We start from the raw sequence: 26,388 nt of genomic DNA, 5'->3' as shown, positions 1-26,388 counted from the left end.
CACTTGATTGATTGAATATTTTATTAGTCACAAATGAACAACATCACATGTACAGTAGTCACATTTGAGATGCAGCACGGCACAGGTACAGTTAGAACAGGAACATCCTTTTACGGTCTTGTTTACGTCGGAAGTCCTTGGCATTCAATTTACAGACATAGCAACAATAACAAAATAACATTTGTTGCATTTACCAAAAAATAAATAAAATAAAATACACCATTATGTTCAGCGCAGGGAGAAAGTGGGGATAGGTGTAAGGTAAAAACTACAGTTGCCCACTGGAACCTTGTAAACATTTTGTTGCAATTCTAATGGAAACAATCAAGGGTCAGCTAACCAGTAGTCTACTAGCAATTTAGTCAGTGGAATATTAACTAAATTAAATGTTTTTGTATGGTATATGGTATACTGTACTACCTATAATTAAATGAAATATCTTTTCTCTTAGGTATGTGTCAGCCCCGTATTCCAGGTACAGTTGGAGCTGAGCCGTTCTCTGCTAAAATACGCTACACCGGACCAGACGATCCAGACTTCCCCAACCTCATCAAACTGACTGTCAGCATGCCTCACATGGACGGTGAGTGGCCAACGCTGTTCCACATGAACAGCCTGCATCAACATGAACACTTCAACCATTTTAGAAAACAATTGCATTGTTACATACATGGGTCTTTTCTTAATTTAGCCTATGCCTCCAATTTCCTTTTCATATATCCCTTTCACATGATTTGTTTAATGTTTGCTATAGATATTTTTGTATAATATGTTCCCGGTGAGTTTGTATGTCATTCCAAAATGTTGGACGATGAGTCCCAAACCTGAAGTTGTTGAGGAACAGACTCTCGTCTCTATGCCCTACAGGAATGCTACCTGTGGTCTCCACACGACCCATGTCCAACTTCGAGCTCACCCTGAGCCCCGATGGCACCCGGGTGGGAAACCACCGCTGCTCCAACCTGCTGGACTTCAACGAGATTCAGACGGGCCACGGTTTCATCACCGACGCCACCAAGAACCCGGAGATCATCGGCGAGACCTCCCCCTACCAGTACAGCGTGGCCATGCGCTCTGCCAACTCGCTCCGCTTCTATAGGAACCTCAACCTGGAGGCCTGTCTCTGGGAGTTCACCAGCTTCTACGACATGTCTGAGCTGCTCAACGACTGTGGAGGCTCCATTGGCACGGACGGACAGGTACACATTTAGTAACCTATTAAGATCTGGAACCACTTTAACCATTTTTGAAAAAAAATTGAAAAATCATGAAAATGTGTAACGTTTGCTTCTGGGGGGTCCATGTCTACAAATACAAATTTTGAGATAGGGTTGGCCAAATGACATGAAAAGGTTTGAGAACTAATGATGATAGAAACAGTTTTTCAAAAAAGAAGACATTTATAGAATCGGGTCAATATATTCAAAGACTTGCCAAAAAAATAAATAGCAGATACTGTATACCATGCTATAGTATGCTATTTTTTAATCGTTAAAGCATAACATAATGGTTAAAGTGGTTAAAATCTAGTGTTCCACAGAGTTTCTAAATGGGTTAGAAGATGCAGGTGGCCACACCGTGTGGCTTACGTCCATCCGTCACTCCTATACCGCACTCCTCATCACATGTCCTTGCACCATTCTGACATACTTCTCTGTCACTGCTGACTTCCTCGTGCATTACCACACTTCCTCTCTCTGCACCCTATCGTGTGCTTTCTGTAGGTCCGCAAAGAAAGACACAGTTCTGACCTTCTCTATAGAGAAGGTCAGAAACAGTTATTTACAGTACTTCTCCATCAACACTCTCAGGCCAAACACATCTCTTCTAGTGCTCTTCTTGGGCATAAACTCATACTGCTGCTCGTTCTAGCTTCTACTATTCTTTCCTATAACTTCATGCTGTGGCTTTACACCTCTGTGATTAATACACAGAGGTATACTTGTATACTAAAAATAGGGCTCCCAGGGTTAATACGGTTCTCATAGGCTAAAGTACATGTATTAATTCATGATTTAGAAATAGCATTGTTTTGATTTATTTTACCACTATTTATTATTATTGTTATTTTATATATTTCATAGGTCATGTCATAGTTATTGTTTTGACTAATCGTGGAATTGAGGTGAATGTATGTGTGTTTCTGTCTCCAGCACACTGATACATGTTACGTCCAAGCGCCAAGCTTTGCTAATGCCTTGAAATGTTCAATCCAATCATGTTTTCCCCTCTTCAGGTGTTGAACCTGGTGCAGTCGTACGTCACGCTGCGCGTCCCTCTCTACGTGTCCTACGTCTTCCACTCTCCTGTGGCCGTGGGGGGCTGGCAGCACTTTGACCTGCAGTCTGAACTGAAGCTCACCTTTGTGTACGACACGGCCATTCTGTGGCAGGATGGCATCGGCAGTCCACCTGAGGCTGAGCTGCAAGGTGACCGGAGCGCTTACATACTCTGTAAAACCCTAGACGTGTTCCTCGAACTCTGATAGTGTGCAAATGTAACCAAATGGACATAAATGGACATAAGGCTCCTTTATGGTTACATTTGTACACTATCAGAGTTACAAACGGATAAATCAACACTTGTTGTACCGTCTCGTCTACCCCAATGCAAAGCGAACAAACATAAAAACATTGAACATTTTATGTTTACAAAAATAATTTAATTTACCCAAACATTCTGCTAAAAATATACATATTTAAGCAAGTACGTACTGTATGTGAAAAGATATGTTCAGAAGCAATCTAAGCACTATTTGTTGTTTGTAGGAGCCATGTATCCAACCAGCATGAGGATCAACGAGGAGGGGCGTCTGGTGGTCAACTTCAAGACGGAGGCTCGCTTCAGGGGACAGTTTGTCATGTCTCATCCAGGTATACATCCATGGTCACACATGCACGCACACATGCACGCACGCACACACACACACACACACACACACACACACACACACACAGACACTAGGGCATTAACGACTTGTGATTTTTGCAAGTCGACTCGACTCAGTAAAAAGTTGAGTTGAAGTCGACTTTATTGTTTGATGACGTCATCACATCACACACAAACCCCCCAATTATTTTGGGGTTCCCCAGATGATGACTTAATGTGAAACATTGTTTTCAACTGTAAACAAACCTACATAATGTATAGAGGGTATCTTCACATTTCACAGAAATTGTGAAAATAGCCGATCTACATGCTCAGAAAAATAGAACGTTTTTTTTTTTTTTCAACTTCAACTTTCGACTTTCTCTGGTGGGAGTCGACTTGTGTAATGAAGTCGACTGAGTCGACTTGTCGACTTTTTCGTGAATGCCCTAACACACACACGCACGCACGCACGCACGCACGAACGCACGCACGCACGCACGCACGCACGCACGCACGCACGCACGCACGCACGCACGCACGCACGCACGCACGCACGCACACACACACACACACACACACACACACACACACACACACACACACACACGCATGCACGCAGCCACGCACGCACACAGACTCACTCTTAACCTATCCCATAAGGCAGGGTCATTCTATATAGCCAGCTCCTATTGGATTCCACTGTGGCCCACATCCTCTCTGAATCTATTTCTGGTCTTCCACACTGGGGGTCTTTCCTGTGTCAAAGCACCGCAGGGGTCACAACAGCAAATGTCAAAATGACCCCCAGACCGTTTACGGCGCGGAGACAAATAGCCCAGACAATCTAGAATGTCAATGTTTCAAGTTTGCACCCCCCCCCCCCCCCCCAAGTCTTCATGTTAAGTAGTGATAAGTCCTACTGTACGAAGCAAATGTGACTTTACTTTATGCACAGTATGCACTGTTTCTGTCTTATGTTAAATGTATATTAACGTGTGTGTGTGTGTGTGTGTGTGTGTGTGTGTGTGTGTGTGTGTGTGTGTGTGTGCTCCCAGGGTCCGGCCTGTCATCCATGGTGATGTGTGCAGACCACCCTGGCTTGACCTTCAGTCTGTCCTTGGTGCGGACAGAGCCCACCTACAACCAGCCCATGCAGCAGTGGAGCTTCGTCTCTGACTTTGCTGTGAGTTACTCTCAATAATACCTGTGTGTGTGTGTGTGTGTGTGTGTGTGTGTGTGTGTGTGTGTGTGTGTGTGTGTGTGTGTGTGTGTGTGTGTGTGTGTGTGTGTGTGTGTGTGTGTGTGTGTGTGTGTGTGTGTGTGTTTATGTACATGAATGTGTGGTTTGGACTCCTCCATCATTTGTCTCCCAGACAGTGAGCTGTATTGTTGGCACTCCTTTCAACCCCCTAATTCAGCCTCTTCCCCATATATACTTTGTAGGAGTGCAACGGTTAAGCAAATATAAACAATAATAAAATGTCTTTTTTAGACTTTGTTCCCCTCCACAAAATTCAGAAAGTAGCACATCTTCAAGCTCACAAAGCGTTGTGATGCAATGCGGTGAGAGCTTGTAGATCAGCTATTTTCTGTATTTGCAGAAGACAACCTTGGCTTATGTGGTTAATCAGACTAATTGAATTAGTCAATTACAAAAATAAATGTTATTGTTTTTGTGTCAATTCTTTAATATATACTGTATATATATTTTTTTCATGTTATCAAAAACACTTCAGGAATATTTCATTAATCGGAAGAGTAATGGATAGAGTAATCACTATAGAAAATAATGGACACGTCGCAGCCCTAATGCTTAGCATGTGTATGTGTGTGTGTGACCTGCAGGTGCGGGACTACTCAGGGACCTACACGGTGAAGTTGATCCCGTGCAGCGCGTCTCCCAACGGCGAGTTCAGCATCCCTCCCGTCTGCCACCCCAGGGAGCCTCTCACCTTCGACATGTCCATCCGCTTCCAACAGGTCAGCAGGCCTGTTTCACCATCAGCAAATGTTACCTGACCTGACCATTCATTGCCATACAAATAATTGCGATTGCGTGTTTTTGGCATTGAACATTGGAACCTACTGTATGAAACATACTGAGTCTCGGGTTTAAGTGGTATGTCTGAAAATAGGCTAAATAACATGAATCCAATATAATGTGTAAACAAACAAACAAAAGCGTTAACTCACACAACACTGATGACAGTATTGCTGTCAAACAAGTCCATGAAGTCATCTATGAAATCTATGAAAAAGTTGAATATCATCATTATCGGGCAGAAACCTCATATCTCCAGGTTTCAAATGTGTATGTTTTTTCGTGAATAAAGGCCCTACTTCATCATACAAAAGTGTCGCACAAAATAGTGAAAATAGCCGATCTACAAGCACATCGCGAGGCGTTGTGTGCTTGTAGATCGGCTATTTTCACTATTTTAAATCATTTTTAAAATAATAACAAAAAAAGGAAGGTTTCCACCCGACAATGATGATATGCAACACAATGTTATACAATATGAAGTGGGGGACCCTGCTTTGTCCCTCTTTCTCAGCTAATGGGTCAGTGGAGTTCTAGAGTTTAAAGTAAACACTTTGTTCTGTACTGCAGGTGAGCGACCCGGTGGCAGCTGAGTTCAGTCTGAACACCCAGATGTTCCTGCTGTCTAAGAAGGAGCTGTGGTTGTCTGATGGCTCCATGGGCTTCGGAGAAGGAACAGACACTGCTTTCCAAGAAGGTACTGCAACACTGACCCCTAGTGGAGGTTAATGGTCATTACAGCGGCAGACCCTGGTTACAGTGATAGCTCTACTCCTGCACTATGAAAGAATAAAGCTGAAATACCTATAAAGTAACTACAACAGCTGGTGGATTTCAGTGCATTAGTTTCAGTTTCTAAAGAAATAAGGTTTATCACAATAATAAACCATTGATTTGTGCATGAGGGTGAGTACTTTACTTCCTAAACCAGACTATTGTTTAGAAAACTTTCTGAATCATTATTTGTTTCATTTTCTTGTCTTGTCTTTATTGGGATTTAGATATTTTCTGACATGACATACAGCCCGATTGACCCAGGTTGACTCATCATGTCTCTCTTCTTCATTGGTACCAGGCTCCTCCATCTATGGTCGTGTGATGGTGGACCCAGTCCAGAACCTGGGAGACTCCTTCTCCTGTAGCATTGAGAAGGTGTTCCTCTGCACCGGGGCCGACGGATACGTCCCCAAGTACAACCCCACCAACAAGGAGTATGGCTGCTTGGCCGACGCTCCCTCACTGCTCTACCGCTTCAAGATCCTGGTAAGAACAAGTACACTCACAGCAAGGACCTGGGTGTTTTGCAGAGGCAGCATTTACATCTCAAAATGTACCTCTCCTCTCCTCTCCAAACATTCTACAGATAGACACACACAGTCACACACACACATAGATATCAAAGGGGGCTTGAGCCCTTGCCCTTTTACCAGTCTGTAAAAAAACTGCCCTCTCCAGACCATGAATGCAGTTTTCACTATGGTGAAAGAAATGCCAAATGCCCTCTTTCCCTGCCATACCTGAAGGAAGCATTCAAGGGAATTGCCTTGTCCAAACTCCCCTGAACTTGAATGCAGCATCTTATGTTGAAAGAATTGCCCTCTCTCTGTAGAAACCCATGCCATACGCAACATCTCCAGTATTGACTTGATTAAGCGTAGTTCAGTGTGGTATCAAGTACCGAAAATAGCAGACCTCCAAGCTCACAACGCGTCGCACTGCGACGCGTTGTTAGCTTGGAGGTCTGCTATTTTCAATATTTTCACCAAAAGGCCCTTTTAGAAACGTCATCCCATGCCTCTCTAACGTTCTCTGCACGTCCCTGTTCTACAGGACAAGGCCCAACCAGAGACGCAGGCCGCAATGTTTGGAGATGTAGCCTTTGAGGCTACCCTGGCCCTGGACACCGCTGGAGGTCTGCCTCTGGTCAAACAGCCTGGATCAGATGGCTTCACTCTCTCCTCCACTGCTCTCTTCCAGGTCTGGATGAATGCACACACACACACGCACGCACACACACACGCACACGCGCACACACACGGTTGTAAAGTAGACATAGGGGCGACACCTGATATCCAAATGGTTAGGTTTTGAATGCCTGAAAGCAAGTCCCTGGTTCGATTCCCGGCTGCAATGCGTTTTGAGCTTGTAGATCGGCTATTTTTGCTTCTTTTGAATTGGAATCCTGAATTATTTTTTTGTTATTTTCTAATTGGAATCCTGAATTGTAACAGTTTGAATTAATTTCAAACACATTTAATTATATACTCATAACTTTATGAACTTACATACAAATAAATACATTGGACATAAAAAAAAAACACATTTTAATACTAGTCATTAAGCTACTAATATAGACTGAAGGAATTAAAGCAGGTCATGTTTGGAATTGTAACAGCTGTAATCAATAATATATCGGTATTCCAGCATTAACCTGCGGGCCGCATTAAGTGAAGGTGGGGGCCGCATGTGGCCCCCGGGCCGCCAGTTGCCCATGTATGCTATACAGGGTACCTGTCAAAAATAACAAAAAACAAATAAAATGAAATTAGACAAAAAAACTATAACCGAAACAGACCTTTTCGTTTCCTAATCAGCTGAAACAATCCTGTGTGTCTGTGCTTCAGGTTGCTGCCGGTCGCGAGTGGTTCATCCACACCATCTACACCGTCCGCTCCCGAGAGAACGCCAACCGCCACCTGGGCAAGCGCAGCCTGGAGTACCTGCACCACAGCCTGTCGTCTGTGGCGGACCAGCCCCAGTCCCTCACCTCTGACCTGGCCGTGCGCCGTCGCCGTGCCGCCCCTGCCTTCTCCGCTCCTGACCTGACCCGGGACATCGGCGAGGACAACAACCGCGGCACCAACATCCAGCACATCTCCCTGGACCGCTCGGACCGCATGGTGGTCAACCAGCGGCAGCCCTGGTCCCCCAGCCACGACCGCGTCCACGAGCCCTACGTGGAGCGACCCCTGCTGGAGAGCTCGGGCAGGGAGCCCACGGACTCGTCCACCTTGCCCATGCTGGTGGGCGGTGCCGCCGGCCTGGTCCTCCTCGTCTGCCTGATTGCCACCGTGGTTTTACTGCTGCTACGGCGCAAGAGGAAGGAGAAGAAGCACAGTCCGGTGCCCTCTAGTTCCTACGCCACCTCCTCTTCCTCCGCCTACAACAGCTACAGCGGAGGGCCTCCGGGTGTGTGGAATAGGTCAGACAGCTCTGAGGTCTAGCGACACACCAACAATCCCTGACACACACACACACACACACGTGACACCTGATAAGACTATGCCAGTCTCCAGGGGCGTCACACCAAATTCTGGGCCCTGGGTACAAGGACTCACTGCGGGCCCCCCATGAATGTTAACTATTGAAAAATAGCAGATATACAAGCTCACAGCGCGGCACCGAGTGCCGCGCTGCAAGCTTGTAGATCTGCTATTTTTGAAAAAATGTGAAAAAGTGTACAAGAAACCCATGTTTCCATGTCAGTGATGCTCAAACTTTTTCATGTGAAGGACCCCCAAAATGATATGAATTTGGCCACGGACCCCATCTCAAAATATTTAGTTCCAGGGACCCCCCCGGAAGCAAAATTTTAGTTACAAATGTCCGCTTAAAAAATACATATTCAAAGATTTGCACGCATTTTCACGACTTTTCAAAAATAGCAGATCTACAAGCTCGCAGCGCGGCACTCGGTGCCGCGCTGTGAGCTTGTATATCTGCTATTTTTCAATAGATAAAGTTACTAGGGCCCCTCCACCTTGGGCCCCAGTAACTCAGTCCCACTTTCCTACCCCTTGTGACGCCCCTGCCAGTCTCCTCCACCACAGTGCCTCTTCCTCAAAGCCCAACTCCTTAAAGCACTGAAGAAAAAGATCAAGCCAGATCTGTGAACTCTGGGCGGTGCTGTATGTCAGTGCTTCTTCCCCGTTATGTACAGGTATCATCATACACACGCCAGAGTTACTGATCCCCAATGAAGCACTGTGGGTAACTCTTCATGTCATTAACGTCCTAATGTATGTATTTACAGGTTGCTGCGCCCTCTTTTTGCCGTCGGTAATACATTGGCACTGAAAAGTAGGGGCTGCAGCCCCCCCACCATCTGAGGATTGTAATATTTACATATTTTGAGCCTTTCCTAGTTACTTAAAAATGCAATGTACTCACAGATTTCACACCGGCAAAAAGTCAACCTGACTATGAGATTTTTATTGTGCTCCAAAAAAAGAAAAATGATTTTTATTATTGTAATTCATTGTGTCAACCATTATCTTGTTATTTTGTGGAGAGCAGAGTAAAATGGATTGAATGTTTGAGAATGTTAGCCAATGCTGACCTTAGCGAATGGTGATGATAAATGTGAGTTTATCTGTAATGTTGACAATGTAATGACACTCTTGTGCTTTACAAAAGCCACGGGTGCCCACTGCAGAATGCCATTACGGTGCTATTCAAAGGGATTGTAATTGTGTCATTTTTATTCGTTTTTGAGAGTGCTACTGAACTATCCTTCAGAAATTGTTTTTATACATTTTTCAGGTCTTTTGAGAATGTGTTTTAAAAATCACATGCAAAACAATCTGTGTAAATATCAATACAGGACAAAACAGAAAATTGTATTATACACTGGTGAAACTTGAAAAGAAGAAAAAATAAAATAAGAATGTGTAGAACAATAAATACAACTATACTGTGTATGACAAGTCCTGAGGAAACCAATACATTTCATATTTTTCATAGGTTAATACTATTGGTCATGCTTTAATCAATTAAGCCATATTTTATACTTCATATGAGTGCTGCACAAGTAGTGAAAATAGATCTACCAGTAAGACTCCCTAATCGGAAGATAAGCGACTGTCAGGTCGCAGCGTGATTTTAGGGAAAAATGTGTAGGAGCAGTGTCCAAAAATGTGTTTGGAAAAATCGGCCTGATGGTGGCGCTATATGGGAGAGATCCATGTTGATGAGATGAGTGTAGACATACTACCGATTCGCGTGATTTTAGGGCAAAATCTGTAGGTGCCGTTTCCAAAAATGTTTGAAAAAAATCGGCCTGATGGTGGCGCTATATGGGACAGATCCATGTTGATGACATGAGTGTAGACATACTGTGTAGCGATTTGCGTGATTTTAGGGAAAAATCTGTAGGAGTAGTGTCCAAAAATGTGTTTTGCAAGAACCGGCCTCATGGTGGCGCTAGAAGAGGGTCATGTGAGAATTGATGGGTTGTGGTTGTGGTTTGGCAGGCAAGTAGTGTGTGTGCAAAACTTGGCATGGATCGGGGCAACGGTTGCGGAGATATGAGCAGGGGAAAAGTGTGACGTGTGACAGACTGACAGACAGCTGGTCGAGGTTTTGATAGTAAATGCGACCTGACGGTCACAATAAGCTCTAATCTAGTAGATCTATTTTCGCTACAGGGACGCCAGGTTGAACGTTAAGTTTTCTGTGGGTTAATATCTTTATCCAATTAAAAGTATTAACAATAGCCTGTCACTAAATAACTTACATTCTGAGAAGTAACAGTTTTGGACATACAAGGCTACGCAATGACAATAGTTTCACTCTATCGTCGATAGAACTCAAATCAATCAATCTGCTTAACGACATTGTTTGCTCACTTGTTTGTGAATACTTTTACATGTCTTATTCTCTAGAATTATTTTGGAAAGAATATTTATTTTTCAATCACTTCCAGATCTCATGATGCAAGACAAACCCTAAAATAATGTCTGGCCATAAAAAGGCACAACTATTTTGTTTGTCAACATGTTTCATTTATTTTATTAAAAATGTTTTTTTGAAATTGTTGGATTTTTTGTCCAGGTCACATGACTTATAATAGGAATATTGCACTACAAACTTGAGTACCAATGTTTAAAAAAAAAACATATTTTAAACAGACCATTTTTTTTTTTTTTTTACAAAAGGTTTATTTGTGACGTTCAAAAAGACATTTTCTACTTCACATAGGAAGGTAATAGGACAAAAACAAAAGTTATTTAAAAAAGGGGGTACATCATTGTTTACAAGCAATGGAATGTGGTACAACCAACAAGCATAAATACATTTATCTTAACTCAAGTACTAGAAAGAATAACAAAATGTAGAAAATAAAAGAAATAATCAACCAAAACCGGCACAGCTGCAGTGCGTGCATTCTTAGGGTGAGCAACGAACATGGCAGACCTGAGCACTTCCTAGAAAATAACCTTCTAGAACCAAACGCTAATGTAACCAATTAAGCCTGATTTATACTTTGTCACACGAAGGTGTTGCACAGCACAAATAGACAATCTACAAGCGCACGAGGCATCGCGTCAGCTTGTAGATCGGCTATTTTCTCAAGGACGCCAGGGTTAATGTGGTTATTAAAGTAGCGAAGTAGTAATTCAGTCCACTGGGAGGTTTTCTTTTTTGTGTGTACAGTACAACATTGCCATCATCACAACCCTTAAAGAACAAACACAGACGCTACAATTAAACCTAGAACTAGGGCTGGCTGCTGCTGTTACCTCCCTCCACTGGGGGGGGGGGCCTTTCACAACTTGAGCTTTTTCCTGCGACCACGTCCGTCTGGGGTCCCCTCAGACTTGCGTTTTTGTGCCTGGGGAAACATGAATGTAAGCGGTGGTAAATAAGGACATGGGAGGAAAATACTTTACAAGCAGATAGTGCTGCGGAATATTGTCAATATTGAAATATTATCACTGCACTGAAGAGAGAGAAGAGAAAAGGGTATGAAGCTACATAAAACACATTTCCCATCAGCCTTAAATATCATGCATCATCTGTAAATGTAATAACTACATTCAAGACAATTTGTGACGTTAATTTCACTGATCTTAGTACTTTTAATGAGCCATAGGAACTGTGAATCATGACAATCACAATCATTTGAAAACTCATTTTAACTTTGATCACTGCTGCAAGATGAGGATGGCGGTTGTCTTACCGAGCTAGTCTTTGGGCCTCGCTTCTTCTTTTCTGCCTTCTCTCTCTCCTCTAGTTCCATGTTCTCTCTTTCGATCAATGTGATCAGGGTGTTACATCTCCTTTGTAGCTCCTGCACACACAAGCATGGATGGTCTTTACAAAATGTAAACATATACATGCGGAAACATAATCGGTTTTAAAGTGTGATAACTCTCCCATTCTAAGGAATATATCATAGGTCCTTGATAACAGACCCGACTGGACTCTAAATGACAATAAATTAATCATATTCTAGCTTTCAAAGATATTGGCAACAGGACTCTTTTTCACAGTGACATCCAACCCAACTATCAACGTCAGTAGATACAGATATAAATGGATACAATCACATAATACAAAAATAACAGATGTTGACATTGATACGCCCACACATTCAGTCACAGTCACAGCAGGTCATAGTGCCTCACCTACAGCAGGAGAGATTATGTCAGACTCTACTCACCATGGCCGTCCTGGACTTGAGGAACCAGTCGAAGCGGAACTGTGGCGAGTTGCGTATGCACTGGCGCAGCTCGTCGTACACGCTCTCCTTGTCGAAGCCTAGCTTGTGTAGCATGCAGATAAGGAAGCGGTCCTCCTCCTCTGTGTAGTTCTTGCCCTTGTTGGTGCCGTAGGAGATACGCAGCTGGTGGAACGGGGCCTTGTAGCGCCCGATCTGAACAAACACAATTATACACACACTGGTTAGTTTGGATGTGAAGGGAATTTAAAGACAAAATAATCAGAAAAGACACCACAGCATGTCTGCTTTGATGAAATCAAAATCACAGGGGAAGCAGAGTTACTGTTCTAATTTCTCCAATTAAAAGTCAATTAAGAGACTTTACAAGTGAAAGAGCTGAACATGAGCCTTGCTTGCTTGCTACCTTGGAGTCCAGTGCCTTCTTAATGCTTATCCTCCTCTGGATCCTGGCCTCTCCTCTCTCGATCTGAGCCATGATCTTCTCAATGTCCTGGAGCTCGTTGCAGCGCTCCCAAAACACAGCTATTAGAAAACAGATGCACACAAATATTGATGTACTATTCAATGCATCAAGCTCCTAACGTTTCTATATCGGCTATTTTCACGCCTGACTGCTGTGCAATTAAGTATGAATCATTAACTATTCCACAGTATGTGATAATGCTGCATTACCAGAATATTCCATGACTTCTTCGGGCGTCTTGCCCTCCACCTCTCTGGCGATGTTCTCGATGTCGTCTCTCCCCCATTTCTCGTTGGCTTTGATGAACTGATTGAAGTCACGTTTGTTCCAAATGGTGAAACCCTGCAGAGGAGAGAAGCAACTGATGTAAATGTGTACAGTAATGAAACAACAAAAGGATATGCATCATATAAGTTCAAGTTGCAGAGGTAAGAAAGAAAGCATTGGAGCAGTTCGTTTATAATTTAAATACCCTTTGTAGTAATGTTTTGTAGCACATTTTTTTTAATATTGGAGGGGTCCTTTCCTTGGGCCCAAAAAGGTTTGGGACGCATGGTCTGTGACATGGCTTTGGCCATGTTATCAGCCAGACTATAGGATTGCCTTAAACAAATGAAAACTAAATATTTCAAGTATAAAACATATTACCGGTATGTGAAATATTAGTGCAGGTACTTGTGTGGCCTGTGCATACAAAGTTTGATGCTGATCGGTCCAGTGATTTGGAAGATTAGCTCAGAATCTGCCTTGCGGTTCTTCATCACTTGGCGTCCGGGGAGCATTTCACATCTAATGCGTTTATTGAATGTGTGAAGGAGGCGTGTTCAAGATGAAACTGGGAGAAACGGTACCTGTGAGAGAAGGTTCTCTTTCTCTTCCAGCTCCTCATCCGACAGGGTCTCTGCCTCGTCAATCTTAGCCTGTTCCTCCTTCTGGTGCTGGGCAGAGTTTGGCATTTCTGGGATACGAGGAACCTGAAAAGAGAGATAACGCACGTTGTTAGAATTTCTTTCGATGTTAATGTGCTGGAAAAAAAGTTGTTATCGAGTGAGGAGGTGATCTGCATTACCTTGTAGCCAATGGTCTTCCTGTAAAAGAGAATCTCTTTCTCGAGCAGCTCAAAGAGACGAGGAGGGAAGAACTGGAAGTCCTGGACATTGGGCTGCTTGGGTGGACGAGGAGCCTGGAGAGAACACATGTGAGGTGTCTTCAAAACACTCTTCAGGTGTTGCTCGCTAAGTTTTAGGAGGTTCAGTAACTTGCTAATGTTAGATATCTTGGTTAATTTTCATTGTTTGGCATTTTGCTAAACTATAACTCTATAATGGAATCCTCCTGTTAACACCGCTGAAACCCAACTCTCAAACAAAACAAATCTGTATAAAACCATTTAAAGTTGAATGCAGCACTTAATGCAATAGCTGTGAGTATTGTTTTGAAACGATAAACAGAAACACTGCTGCGGTTCTTAGTTGACCAACTGGACATACAGTACCTTGGGTGCTTTCGGCTCGCTGACTCTCAGTGCTTCTCTGAAGTAAGCATCCACAGCGTAGTTGGCCTTCCTCTCTCTCTTGGGCGGCTCGATCCAGTTAGTGATGACCTGAAGGAACAGAGAGCAACATTGAATATCTGCACACGTCTACAAAGTAATCTTACTATAAACCAGGGGTCTTCAACGTTTTCAGGCCAATGACCCCTTAGTTGAGAGAGATGAAGCAGGGACCTCCACAACCTTTTCATAAATTCCATAGTTTCATCGTTTGACAGCACAATCATCTGTGTATTTTGGATTCATGTCAATTCGTGCTTTCAGATATTTAACCACTCAACCGTCAATAATTAATAAACTTGACCTTTCACTTAGTCTGCTCTTTTTACCCTTTACACCAAACCTCTTTGCCGAAAATAGCCGATCTACAATCTCACAACGCCTCGCAGCACGAGGCGTTGTGATCTGTTATTTTTGGCTAAAGTTCTCAGAATATGCTCGCTACGGTTCAAGTGCTTAATATGAAAAAAGGAGAAAAGGTTTCTATCACAAAAAGATTTGGAGGACCCCCTGTAGTAACTCTGAGGACCCCCTAGGGGTCCCGGACCCCCTGTTGAAAACCTCTGCTGTAAACAGTTGAAGATTCACATTTTCTACTGGACTATGAATCTGATTAGATGTATTATTATGCATTTCCAAAAAGCAATGTTTATTTGGAACACCCCCCGAATATCCCTTGAACAAGACTGCCGTGACCTCGGGATGGGGGTACATGAGTAGTCAAGTATTTAACCAACCTTTTTCTTCTCCCTGTAGTCCTCTCCTTCAAAGTTGTAGACACTGGTGTTCTCTGTGTCCATGGAGAAGTTCCTCAGGGAGCTCTCGCCCATGTTGGCCATTTTATCTTTCAGCTCATTAGTCTAGTTAGCATACGAGATGGCAAAAACAAAGAAATAATACCCTGCATTAAATAACATCTAAGAAATCTGTTTATAAATACAATGTGTCAATTTCATTTAATTTGACAGTACAATGGCAGATGAGACACCAGAGAGAGACAAATTAGATTAGATGTACAGTATGTTTGTTATGTTTGTTCGCTCACCTTCTTCTCTCCTCGCTCCAGGATTACATCGATGTCATCATCTGTGATCTCGCTCTCCTTCGAGGCGAACACGTGCGTAGCGCCGTGACGAATGATGGAAAGCATCTCGTCCTTGCCCAACTTGTTGGCACTGGGGTCCACTAGTCGTCCTAAAATACAGGCGAGTGAAAAAAAGAAGAAAAAAAAGTCCATAGTTGAACTTTTACATATCAAACTGCAATAACATCTAATGATGCAAGTATTAAATTACAGCAAGGGATTATTTTCTTGTCTTTACATATATTTTAATTTAGAGTAGCCAATAATTTTTTCCCCCAATTTAGTCGTTGTGCTAATTGATTCCTCCCCAGTGACCCCACACATCGCCCGGCTTCCGTCCCTCGAACACGGCTTAATTGTGTTCGCATAGATGCCCGACAAAGCCGAAACCTTCGTGGTGAAGGGCAGGTACTTTGCCACTGCGCCACCCAAGCACAGTGTTAAAGTCTGGTACCCTGTCAAAATGTATTTCTAAGAAAAACATGCTAAGCTAGGTGACTGAAGGTATTGGTACCTTGTTGGATGACAATGGAGTCGAGGCGGAGTTTCATCTCGGCTCTCTCCACAATCCTCTCCTCCACTGTGTTCTCTGTGATGAAGCGGAACACTTTCACCTGCTTCTGCTGACCAATCCTGTGAGCTCGGTCCTAACAGAGACAGGTGGGGACAGTTCCAGTCATACAAAAGTATAGGAACATGGAACATAAAAAACAATACCAATCACACTAGGAATCCCATCATGCTGAAAACAGCTTTCTTTCTGTTTTTATTTAGATTTAATAAGCAATTTGTAATAATAGAAGCACTTAGATTTTCAAAGTGTAAAAGCCATAGTACGCCATGAGGACATTCTTCAATATGATTCACTGAGTACTTCAGTGTTTCCAACAAAACTCAATACATGTGGGATTACAATTGCACAATGAAATTGCCCTTCCAGGTATCATGGCTATATATATCCTAATATTATTTTACTGCTGTGTCAAATAGAAGTGAGGAATTAATGTTCTTGTTGAGTACTGACCATGGCCTGCAGATCCACTTGGGGGTTCCAGTCAGAGTCATAGAGGATGACTACGTCAGCTGTGGCCAGGTTAATACCCAGACCGCCAGCCCTGGTACTCAACATGAAGATGAACTTAGAGCTGTTGGGCTCATTGTATGCATTGATGGAGATCTGGAAAAACAACATGATGAGGTAAATTACTTGTTGCCTTCTTAAATTATTATTAGAAGCTTTACTATTTTCTTTATTACTATGTTTATTCTACTATCCTACTTGTACAATAGAATGGACTAAGAACGACGATGAAGAGGATATTGAAATACAATCAAAAGATGCATTAGAACGCACGAGATGATCGTGTCAAACAAAAAGCCAACCTGTCTCTCCTCGTGTGGGGTCTGACCGTCCAGACGACAGTAGCAGAAGTTCCTCCACATGCAGTAGTCCTCCAAGATGTCCAGTATCCTCGTCATCTGACTGAAGATCAGGACACGAGAACCTGCAAAGAGAGGGGGACTCAGAGTTATTGTCTGTCAGTCAAATATACAGGAAACTGGGGTGGCCGAGCCAGTAAGACCACCAGTCAAGACCCACAGACCCATTCTTCCAGTTTCTGCGTGACGTGGGTGGATACCTTTTTAGGAGGCGGAAGCAGGTTGGAGTCTATTCATTTACAATGAGAGAGCTAACGTGAACACAGCTTCCTAACTATTATTTTGCTCCATGGTCACTGAACAAAAAATTGGACCCCATCGTTACAAGCCACATAATCAGGGATGCTACTAGCCCAGCATCCTGCGTCCCTGACGCATACTTTTAAATAAAGGACGCATTAAACTAAGCATCACTGCATCCCCAGGATGCATACAACACTATCCTTCCTGCTATCAGTCATTTCACTGCATCAGCTGAGCTGCATATGGTGGAGTCTCCACAGCTGTGCGCTCTGGCATTATTGATGAGATGATTGAGATCATCTTGTAAATCCATGCTTCTGTCCTTTATTAACTACATACAAGTAGTAGTAGTAATCTTCATAAATTAAATATATTTGCCACCAGTCAAACGTCTCTGCTGCTCACCCTGCTCCTTCATCTTGGGAAGCAGCTTGTCGAGCACAGCCATCTTGCCACTGTTGACCACCAGGTGGAGGTCGGTGGTGTAGGGGGGTCCGGGCTCGGCTCCGTCAAACAGGTACGGGTGGTTGCAGCACTTCCGCAGCTGCATGAGGACGTTCAGTAGACGCATCTTGTCCGTCTTGCCCGCAGAGTTCAGGATGTCGATGTCCTTCATCAGAATCCTGGTGTACCTGGGTTTTATGGCAATATTCATTGTAATTCATCAGAGTTCAAAACCTTAATCTGTATAGTAATTAACCTAAAGATTTACGATAGCATTATTAAGACATTACAAGTACAACATTCGCTCTCTCCGTCTCTTAACTCAATCTCTGCCAAAAATAACACCCTGTAAGGTTATTGACAACACTAGTTAGGGACACTTACCACTCTCTCTGCATCTTGCTCAGGCCCACATACATCTTAATCTCTTTCTTAGGAAGCAGAGACTTCTCCACATCGGCTTTGATACGACGGAGCAAGAAGGGACGCAGGACCTACACAGAGGATACAATATATTTCAATGCAAAAAGCTGAATACACACAGACATATTTGATGGTAAAATAGAACTATTGTGTGCATGTAGAATATTATCTGTTCCATAAAAGTACATACAGTGTGAAGACGCTCCACCAGCTTTGTATCACCCAGGCAGTTGTTTGTGTCGAACCAGGAATCAAAGTCCTTTGAAAACAAACAGAAAATCACCAAGTTGTCAAAATTCTTCTTCTTTTGTGTATCATCGTCCTTGATGATTGGTTGGCAACATTTTATTTCACAAGATTTCTTGTTACTTAGGGGAGGCCATGAGGTGGCTGTCGTCTTCTCCCCCTTGCCGACGTCGGCCCAGGCAGGGTTTGAACCACTCAGCTTTCACACGAAGGGCATATGCACTAACCACTACACCAACGTCACGCCCCCTTGTCTAAATTGAGGGAGCACAACATTAGATATAGAACATTAAATATACCTCTGAGGAGTTGAAGACATCGGGCAGCAGGAAGTTGAGCAGAGCCCACAGCTCGTGGAGGTTGTTCTGCAGGGGTGTTCCAGTCAGCAGGAGACGATTGGTGGTCTTGAACTCACGCACAATTTCGGACAGCTACAGTAATATGAAACATAAATTATTATGTTATTAGACTGTTTTGTCAAGGAGAAAGAAACAAAGTATCATGTCATGATGTGCTTCAGACATAAATCTAATTTCAAAGTCATGGAAGGCACTTGACCTTTGATTTCTCATTCTTGATCCTATGGGCCTCGTCAATGACCAAGTACCGCCAGTTGAACTTCTTGAAGACTGCTTTCTCAATGATGAGCATCTCATAGGAGGTGACGCACACGTCCCACTCTCCCGGCAGCAGCACGTCTCTGATCAGAGCCGTCTGGAGTAGAAAATAACCACATTCATTTAAAACATTTATGGATATTACAACATCCATTTCACGATAAGTCATCGAAGCCAGAATGAACAAATAAAGACTACTGGTGGCATGTTGTTTGTAACCTACCTTATGATTTGCCAAATGACATCTCTTCTGAGATGAACAAAATATTTTTACTCTTATGTTGTACACAAGACGTAACAATACAGAAACCCTGAACCTTGAGATGGTCAGCACACAGGCTTACAAGCTGGCACCAAGAATTTGACACCCATCACCAGGCATCCATCTGCTCTCTACCCCTTATTGTTTATTACTGAACCAAAAGGGCAGGCTGACCATCACAAAACATTAGCGGATACCACGCACACTTGTGTCAACAACATCAAGAATATGAATGATCATTATGGATTACAGTGGTGCCGAGCAGGAATGTGCATGTATTTGCACACACACTTTGTTGGTAGAAAATGTGAATCTGACATGTGATCATGAATAATTAGCCACAACCCACAACAATGACAGACTTGACCCATGCCTACCCTCTGTTCTCGGTCTCCGATGAGGCAAACAGCACGGAGCGAAGGTACCCAGCGCTTGAACTCGTTCATCCAGTTGTAGAGGGTGGACTTGGGCACCAGCACCATGTGGGGTCCAGGGATGCTTCTGTAGTGCTTCATGTAGCCCAGCAGGGAGATGGTCTGCAGGGTCTTCCCCAAACCCTGAAGAGGGAAGAAAAACCCCATATGCAGGGTGTAAGCCGGAGGGAGAGTAACAGAGGGACAGTGACACCCTCACACTTGTAATGTGAACATTTCTTTGCATGTACCATTTCGTCAGCGAGGATGCCGTTGATTCCGTTCTCGTACAGAGAGATGAGCCAGTTTAGACCACGGACCTGGTAGTCTCTCATTTTGCCCGATTTGACATCTGGTTTTGGAAATGCAGAGAAACATGACTTAATATCTTCATAAAGGTTGCCATTGACATAATGCCCTCGTTTCTCAAGTCAACACAAAAGCAGATACTCTGTACGGGTGTTGGTGGCAGCCTACAAGTTAGAGAAGTGAACTGGCTATTGTTTCAGTTCCTCACCAAAAGGTAACCATCTATCTGAATTACTACTGTCAGCTTCCTTGAGCAAGGAACCTCAAGTACACAAGAAATGGCCAGACTGGCCAGCCATAGTGGAAGACTGCCTGTTCTTTTAATGTGTAAATGTATCCAATGTAAGGCAAGTCACTGTTGTACAAGACCTTTGGTCAACTTTCCCTTAAAAAATCAAGTTATTACAAAAACTGCTTACAGGAAGGCGAGTCGTCAAAGCGTGTGCAGATGTTAGTGGTTTTGTTGCTCTCGCTTAGAAGTTCCTCATCTTCCTCTTGCTCAGTGCGACGATGGCGATTACTGAAGAACATAGAAGATATAATCATCAATATTTATTAATAAGATTAGAGGGGTAAGTAGAAAATGTTTTCTAATGCGACAGCTGTGCTAAATGGACACAACCCCAGAGACACCAAAAATCACAGTATAGTTGTATAAAAGGTATAACACCAGCTGATAACAAATATACCCAATACTTTACATTGCAACTTGAAAATCCTACACGTGTCAAGTGAGCGGTGCAGATGATGATAGACCCACATGATGTGGCTTTGTGTGTATGTGTAGTTATGACCCAGCTCCCCCAGTACAGTGCCAGTGTAGTATAGTTAAGACCAACCCCCCCTAGTGTTGTGGGTCAGTTATGACCCCATGGGAAAACCCTTGGAAAACTTACATCGACTCATCCAATGTGGAAACCCTTGAACATAGAAAATATGATCAATATTTATTAAGATGAGAGGGGTGGAGTCAGTAGCAAATGTTTTATAATGGGACAGCTGTGCTAAACGGACACAAAACTATAGACACCCAAAATCACAATATAATTGTATACAAAGTATAACACCAGCAGATACAAAAATATCCCCAAATGCTTAATTGCAAATCACACCTGTGTGAAGTGAGCGTTGCTATCCTATGGACCCCCCCCCCCCCTCCTCCTGTCCCAGACCACGTGTCTCATTGGATAGATGCCCCACACACACACACACACACACACACACACACACACACACACACACACACACACACACACACACACACACACACACACACGCTCGCATACATTTTGCTCCGCACACAACAGGGCGAGAAAGAAGAAAGTTTATCAAATTGAATGAAAATACAAACTCACATACAAGCGGATACACCAGTTAACACAGTGTTCTAACCAGTGGCTCGCAGTTATGACCAATCCCCCCACCCCCAGTGGTGTAGATATGACCCCATGGGAAAACCCTTGGAAAACTTACATCGAGTCATCCAATGAGGAACCCCTTGGAAAGACACATGGTGAAAAACACAAAGCCACGTATTGGAGCGGTTAGCACCTCTCAAAAACAAACAGATACTTACTCAATGTTTATAGTCAGATTTGGAATTATGATTAACTTTTTTAATACAAAATAAGTCACTTGTATCACTTGTTCAAAATGGTTCAAAACATTGCAAACTCAACTTGTACGAAGAAATATTAGACAAAACACTACAAAAATGAATCAAAATTCAAAAAGGTATTTTTTGATACAAGATTATGCAGCCTTCAAATCAGAACAATGGTCACAGAGTCTGAGGTGTCAAACACTGCTGTACTGGCCCATACGTGTTACATTTAGTTTTTGTGGGTGTGACTATTCTGATGGCAGACCCCTGAAGAGTGTTTGTGGCAAATCTGATGCAAATCAGTGCAACGGTGCGCCTCGCAGGTTCACATGTTACGTTTGTGACCATAAACCTAGATACCTCATTTGTCGCTGCAGTTCATTGGAGCGAGGAAGTGCGGAAGGCACACTGTCACTCAAACTGACAACTTGCCAATCACAGCACGTCTTTTCCAAGACTTGTAAGAATCTAGGCCTAGGGTGCAATCAAATAAACAAACGACCAATACAACCTGGGTTACCCACAGACCCACCCCCACTTGCCTCTGATTGGCCTACCTAGACCATGCTGGGCCTGGGCCTACATCCCCTTCTGTGACGCACGCTGAAGTTTGCCCTCCCTCAAAATGGCGCCCGCGATAGACACCCCAGAGCCGGAGTAGGCGTCTACCTTTTTATGCCCATGTTGGAGACGTCCTTCGACCCACCGTTGGTTGACCCACTAGGCAATTTAAATATAGTATAAGTTGAAGTCATATACTCACTCTCCAACAGAAAGCAAGTTTTGCTTCTCATCTTTCTTGATGCGAGGACGCCCTGGTTTCATCTTCAGTGGAGATGTGGGTGTCTTCTGTGCTGCTGGTTGAATGAAATGTGCAAACACCTCTGTTTGCTTCAACAGGTACTCAAATCTGTTGGTCCGGTCTGTTGCCTATTTATAGAACAGGGGGAAAAAGTGTGTATTTAATTTAACCTTAAAATAACCTACAAAAACTATAACTGGGTCACAAAAACGACAAACGTCATAGACCCCATGGTTACAGGGTGTAAATAGTAGCAGAGTAGTGGCGTTGTACCATTTTCTCTTCATAGCCTTCCTTCGTCCCGGACGAGGTGGCATCTTGCCCGTCTGCTCCAGCTTCTGAGGAGGACGCATCCGGCCCAGTTTCTGAGGACGACTCCTTTCCAGCATCCGATGAGTCTAATTTCTCCTGAACATCAACAAACGGCACAAGGAGAAATCTAGCTTAGTGACTGAATGATGTTATGAATTACTTCCAATGGTGTTTTGAAGAGCACCTGTAAATACACAGCGCCTGCAGGAGGAGACTGAAATACTGCAGCATCCCTCACTTAATTTCAGTCCTAAACAAAGAAGACATGGATGGAAAGTCTAAGACTGCTGACTTTCTTTCATGATGTGATGATCATGTCATCATAGCCTGGTACAGTCAAAACTGTATATATAGTTTCTAAATAAGAATAAAATACCTCTTTTGATTGAATACTTTACTATTTAAATTGTTAACAGTACAGGTAGTACAGTACACAAAAAGTTGTGTTATGGATCATTCATAACACAAAAAGCCAGAAGGACTTGTTTCCATTGTGCTCTGACCTTTACCACGGGTAGAGAAGTATGCTGGAAGGATCACGGTTTGCAAGTGAAACTCCTCGCTTCATAACATGATCCAACTAAACGAAAGCACGCAGTGAGCGAGTGGAGTTTAGAACAATGACCACAGTGCAGCTGCTTGTAGCTAGCAGCGGGGCCAAGCTAGCTAGCAGCGGCTCTTATGAAACACACATTGGTAATGATCTGAAGCGTCGGGCTGCTAATGGCTAGCTCACCCGCTAACAACAGAACATAGAAACTTTCAACTGGTTCCGTTGGAAAGACAGGGACGCAACAGACAGGATCTTGAACATCAACTCAATGGACTTTATCGGCATAATGTGTAAATATGAATGTGTTGGTGGACCGCCATCCCCTCATGCTGTCTCTCACCTCCACTCCTCCCACGGTCTCCGCCACTTCAGCCCGTTCTTCCCGCTGTTCCACGCCGTTTGCACTTTCGGACATGTTGGCCAAATGTACCGTTGAGATTGGAAATAAATCCCGTTATCCCGTGTGCTGCTCTTTTTGGGTCCGCTGAACGGCCGTTGTTAATTCAACAGAGTAAATGCAGTGATCGTGTTGTTTAATATAATAATGAAAGACAGAATGGATGATGGTGGTGATGATCACACGCAGTAGCTAACTGCTAGTCCGTCATTCACCCGCGTTCTAACCGCGCGTCACCAGCAGGCTGTTTCCACCACGGAGGAAAACACAGCGCAGTGTTGCCAGATTCTGCGAGAGAAATAAGCAAAACGAAAAGCGACCAAAATAGTCGCTTCTCTTGGCCACACGCGCACTTTAAACCGGCCAGTGGTTCCCAAACGTTTCAGGTCGAAACCCAAAACAGCGATTAGACGTTTGCCCGAGACCTAAACTAAAACTAGCAGATCTACAAGCACATGATGCATTGCGAGCTCTCACTCACTACTTTCACTACTTATTAATTATTATTATATTTTATTTATGGAATATCTAGATGTGTTTGCTTGTTTGTTTGAAAATTAATACAATTCTTATTAAGCCCATTCTTATTATTATTATTATTCAAAAAAACATTAAATGATATATTTCACAAGGTTTTCAATCTATTGAAATGTATATTTTATTATTTGGAGGAAAAGAAAATGGGATTTTTACTTGAGTCATGACCCATACAAAATGTCACTGTTTGGGAAACATTCTAACAATAATATAATAATCTTGATTTTTTTGGGAAACAACACAACGCACACGTGTAAAGAAGGCAAAGCATACCCCTGCACAACTCTTCCTTGACCCACCCCCAACAGAAACTTGTTTTGCAAGATAGCTTAATGAAATGAACTAATCAAATAAGGCACTGCTAACTGCATGGGTTTGTGTTTATTTTATTTTTATATTTATAATATATTTTCTGTTCAGAATTTTTGGAGCTGTGTGAAACACAGGCTCCCTATACGTGGCTGTGTGGGTCTGTGTGTCTGTCTGTCTGTGTGTCTGTGTGTGTGTCTGTGTGTATGTAGCCTGAACTTCCTAAACTTCGGCACGCCACTAGTCCCACAGTTTTGCCACCAAACACTCGCGCCATATGTCAAATCGACCGGCTTACTCGGGAATCGTGGGCTATTACTTTTCTAAGAGAAAGGTTCTATAGTTTAATTGATATTAATTTATTAGTGAATTAATTTTCCCCATTGACTTAGAATGGGAATCGCAAAAACTCACATTCAATTATTTGTCTCTCGCAAACCACAGGGGCTACAGTTTCAAGACTTGGAGAGGAGGTTCATAATGATTTCAAGGATTAAATAAAAAATAATTGTGTCATTTGGCCTCATGGTGGCGCTATAACACCCCACTTTACGTTTTGGCCTGTAACTCTTGAACCGTAGGTCGGAAAATTAAAAATATTTTTTCCCTGGATTCCTTGGGTCATGACGCATCTCCCCATATAGGCCACGCCCATTTGCGCCATGATAGATTTTCCGCCATCTTGAATTTTCTCCAAAACACACTTTTTGCTCCTTTTCCTACATATTTTCTTCAAATGTCACAAAAATCGGTACACATGATCCACACACACACACACACACACACACACACACACACACACACACACACACACACAGCTCCACTTCACACGGGTGTGATTTTTGGAGCTGTGTGAAGCACAGGCTCCCTATACGTGGCCGTGTGGGTCTGTCTGTCTGTCTGTGTGTGTGTCTGTGTGTATGTAGCCTGAACTTCCTAAACTTCGGCACGCTACTAGTCCCACAGTTTTGCCACCACACACTCGCGCCATATGTCAAATCGACAGGCTTACTCGGGAATCGTGGGCTAGTAACTTGCTAAGAGAAAGGTTCAATAGTTTAATTGATATTAATTTATTAGTGAATTAATTTTCCCCATTGACTTATAATGGGAATCGCAAAAACTCACATTCAATTATTTGTCTCTCGCAAACCATAGGGGCTAGAGTTTCAAGACTTGGAGAGGAGGTTCATAATGATTTCAAGGATTAAATAAAAAATAATTGTGTCATTTGGCCGCATGGTGGCGCCATAACACCCCACTTTACGTTTTGGCCTGTAACTCTTGAACCGTAGGTCGGAAAATTAAAAATATTTTTTCCCTGGATTCCTTGGGTCATGACGCATCTCCCCATATAGGCCACGCCCATTTGCGCCATGATAGATTTTCCGCCATCTTGAATTTTCTCCAAAACACACTTTTTGCTCCTTTTCCTACATATTTTCTTCAAATGTCACAAAAATCGGTACACATGATCCACACACACACACACACACACACACACACACACACACACACACACACACACACACACACACACACACACACAGCTCCACTTCACACGGGTGTGATTTTTGGAGCTGTGTGAAGCACAGGCTCCCTATACGTGGCCGTGTGGGTCTGTCTGTCTGTCTGTGTCTATGTAGCCTGAACTTCCTAAACTTCGGCACGCTACTAGTCCCACAGTTTTGCCACCACACACTCGCGCCATATGTCAAATCGACAGGCTTACTCGGGAATCGTGGGCTAGTAACTTGCTAAGAGAAAGGTTCAATAGTTTAATTGATATTAATTTATTAGTGAATTAATTTTCCCCATTGACTTATAATGGGAATCGCAAAAACTCACATTCAATTATTTGTCTCTCGCAAACCATAGGGGCTAGAGTTTCAAGACTTGGAGAGGAGGTTCATAATGATTTCAAGGATTAAATAAAAAATAATTGTGTCATTTGGCCGCATGGTGGCGCCATAACACCCCACTTTACGTTTTGGCCTGTAAC

General features: G+C 43.1%; 2 protein-coding genes across 2 annotated transcripts in view; one reads left to right on the top strand and one right to left on the bottom strand.

The window, feature by feature from the left end:
• Positions 1-8,136, top strand: part of frem3 (Fras1 related extracellular matrix 3) — a gene marked incomplete at both ends in the record, with an annotated part of 44,463 nt that extends 36,327 nt beyond the window's left edge. The window contains 10 exon segments of the mRNA XM_080721826.1: positions 452-583; positions 868-1,199; positions 2,237-2,429; positions 2,769-2,873; positions 3,927-4,054; positions 4,717-4,851; positions 5,483-5,609; positions 5,988-6,175; positions 6,743-6,889; positions 7,537-8,136. Coding sequence (XP_080577952.1) covers positions 452-583; positions 868-1,199; positions 2,237-2,429; positions 2,769-2,873; positions 3,927-4,054; positions 4,717-4,851; positions 5,483-5,609; positions 5,988-6,175; positions 6,743-6,889; positions 7,537-8,136 — 2,087 coding nt within the window.
• A 2,774-nt stretch (positions 8,137-10,910) lies between these two features.
• On the bottom strand, positions 10,911-23,743 carry smarca5 (SNF2 related chromatin remodeling ATPase 5). Its single transcript, XM_080721363.1, has 24 exons — positions 23,484-23,743; positions 22,552-22,686; positions 22,240-22,406; positions 20,293-20,393; positions 19,816-19,916; positions 19,529-19,708; positions 18,831-18,986; positions 18,572-18,703; positions 18,217-18,285; positions 17,988-18,097; positions 17,565-17,791; positions 16,860-16,981; positions 16,501-16,653; positions 15,991-16,123; positions 15,438-15,586; positions 15,130-15,252; positions 14,336-14,443; positions 13,910-14,023; positions 13,692-13,814; positions 13,050-13,182; positions 12,781-12,899; positions 12,357-12,569; positions 11,874-11,984; positions 10,911-11,525 (listed from the first exon to the last, which is right to left on the bottom strand). Exons 1-24 carry the CDS (start codon positions 23,556-23,558, stop codon positions 11,460-11,462), a joined length of 3,120 nt encoding a protein of 1,039 aa, XP_080577489.1. The 5' UTR covers positions 23,559-23,743; the 3' UTR covers positions 10,911-11,459.
• Between the last annotated feature and the right edge of the window lie 2,645 nt (positions 23,744-26,388).

The sequence above is a fragment of the Nannobrachium achirus genome (genome assembly GCF_963921795.1).
Source record: "Nannobrachium achirus genome assembly, chromosome: 3".
NCBI lineage: Eukaryota > Metazoa > Chordata > Actinopteri > Myctophiformes > Myctophidae > Nannobrachium > Nannobrachium achirus.
Note: the sequence above shows the minus strand (reverse complement) of the source record. Positions and strands in the feature narration are given on the sequence as shown.

Excerpts from the sequence above, each read along its gene's own strand:
- smarca5 (XM_080721363.1), bottom strand. The coding sequence starts at position 23,558 with ATGTCCGAAAGTGCAAACGGCGTGGAACAGCGGGAAGAACGGGCTGAA. Across the intron at positions 22,687-23,483 it reads AGACCGTGGGAGGAGTGGAG|GAGAAATTAGACTCATCGGA; the intron begins GTGAGAGACAGC and ends GTTGATGTTCAG. Across the intron at positions 18,704-18,830 it reads TCAAGAATGAGAAATCAAAG|CTGTCCGAAATTGTGCGTGA; the intron begins GTCAAGTGCCTT and ends ATATTACTGTAG.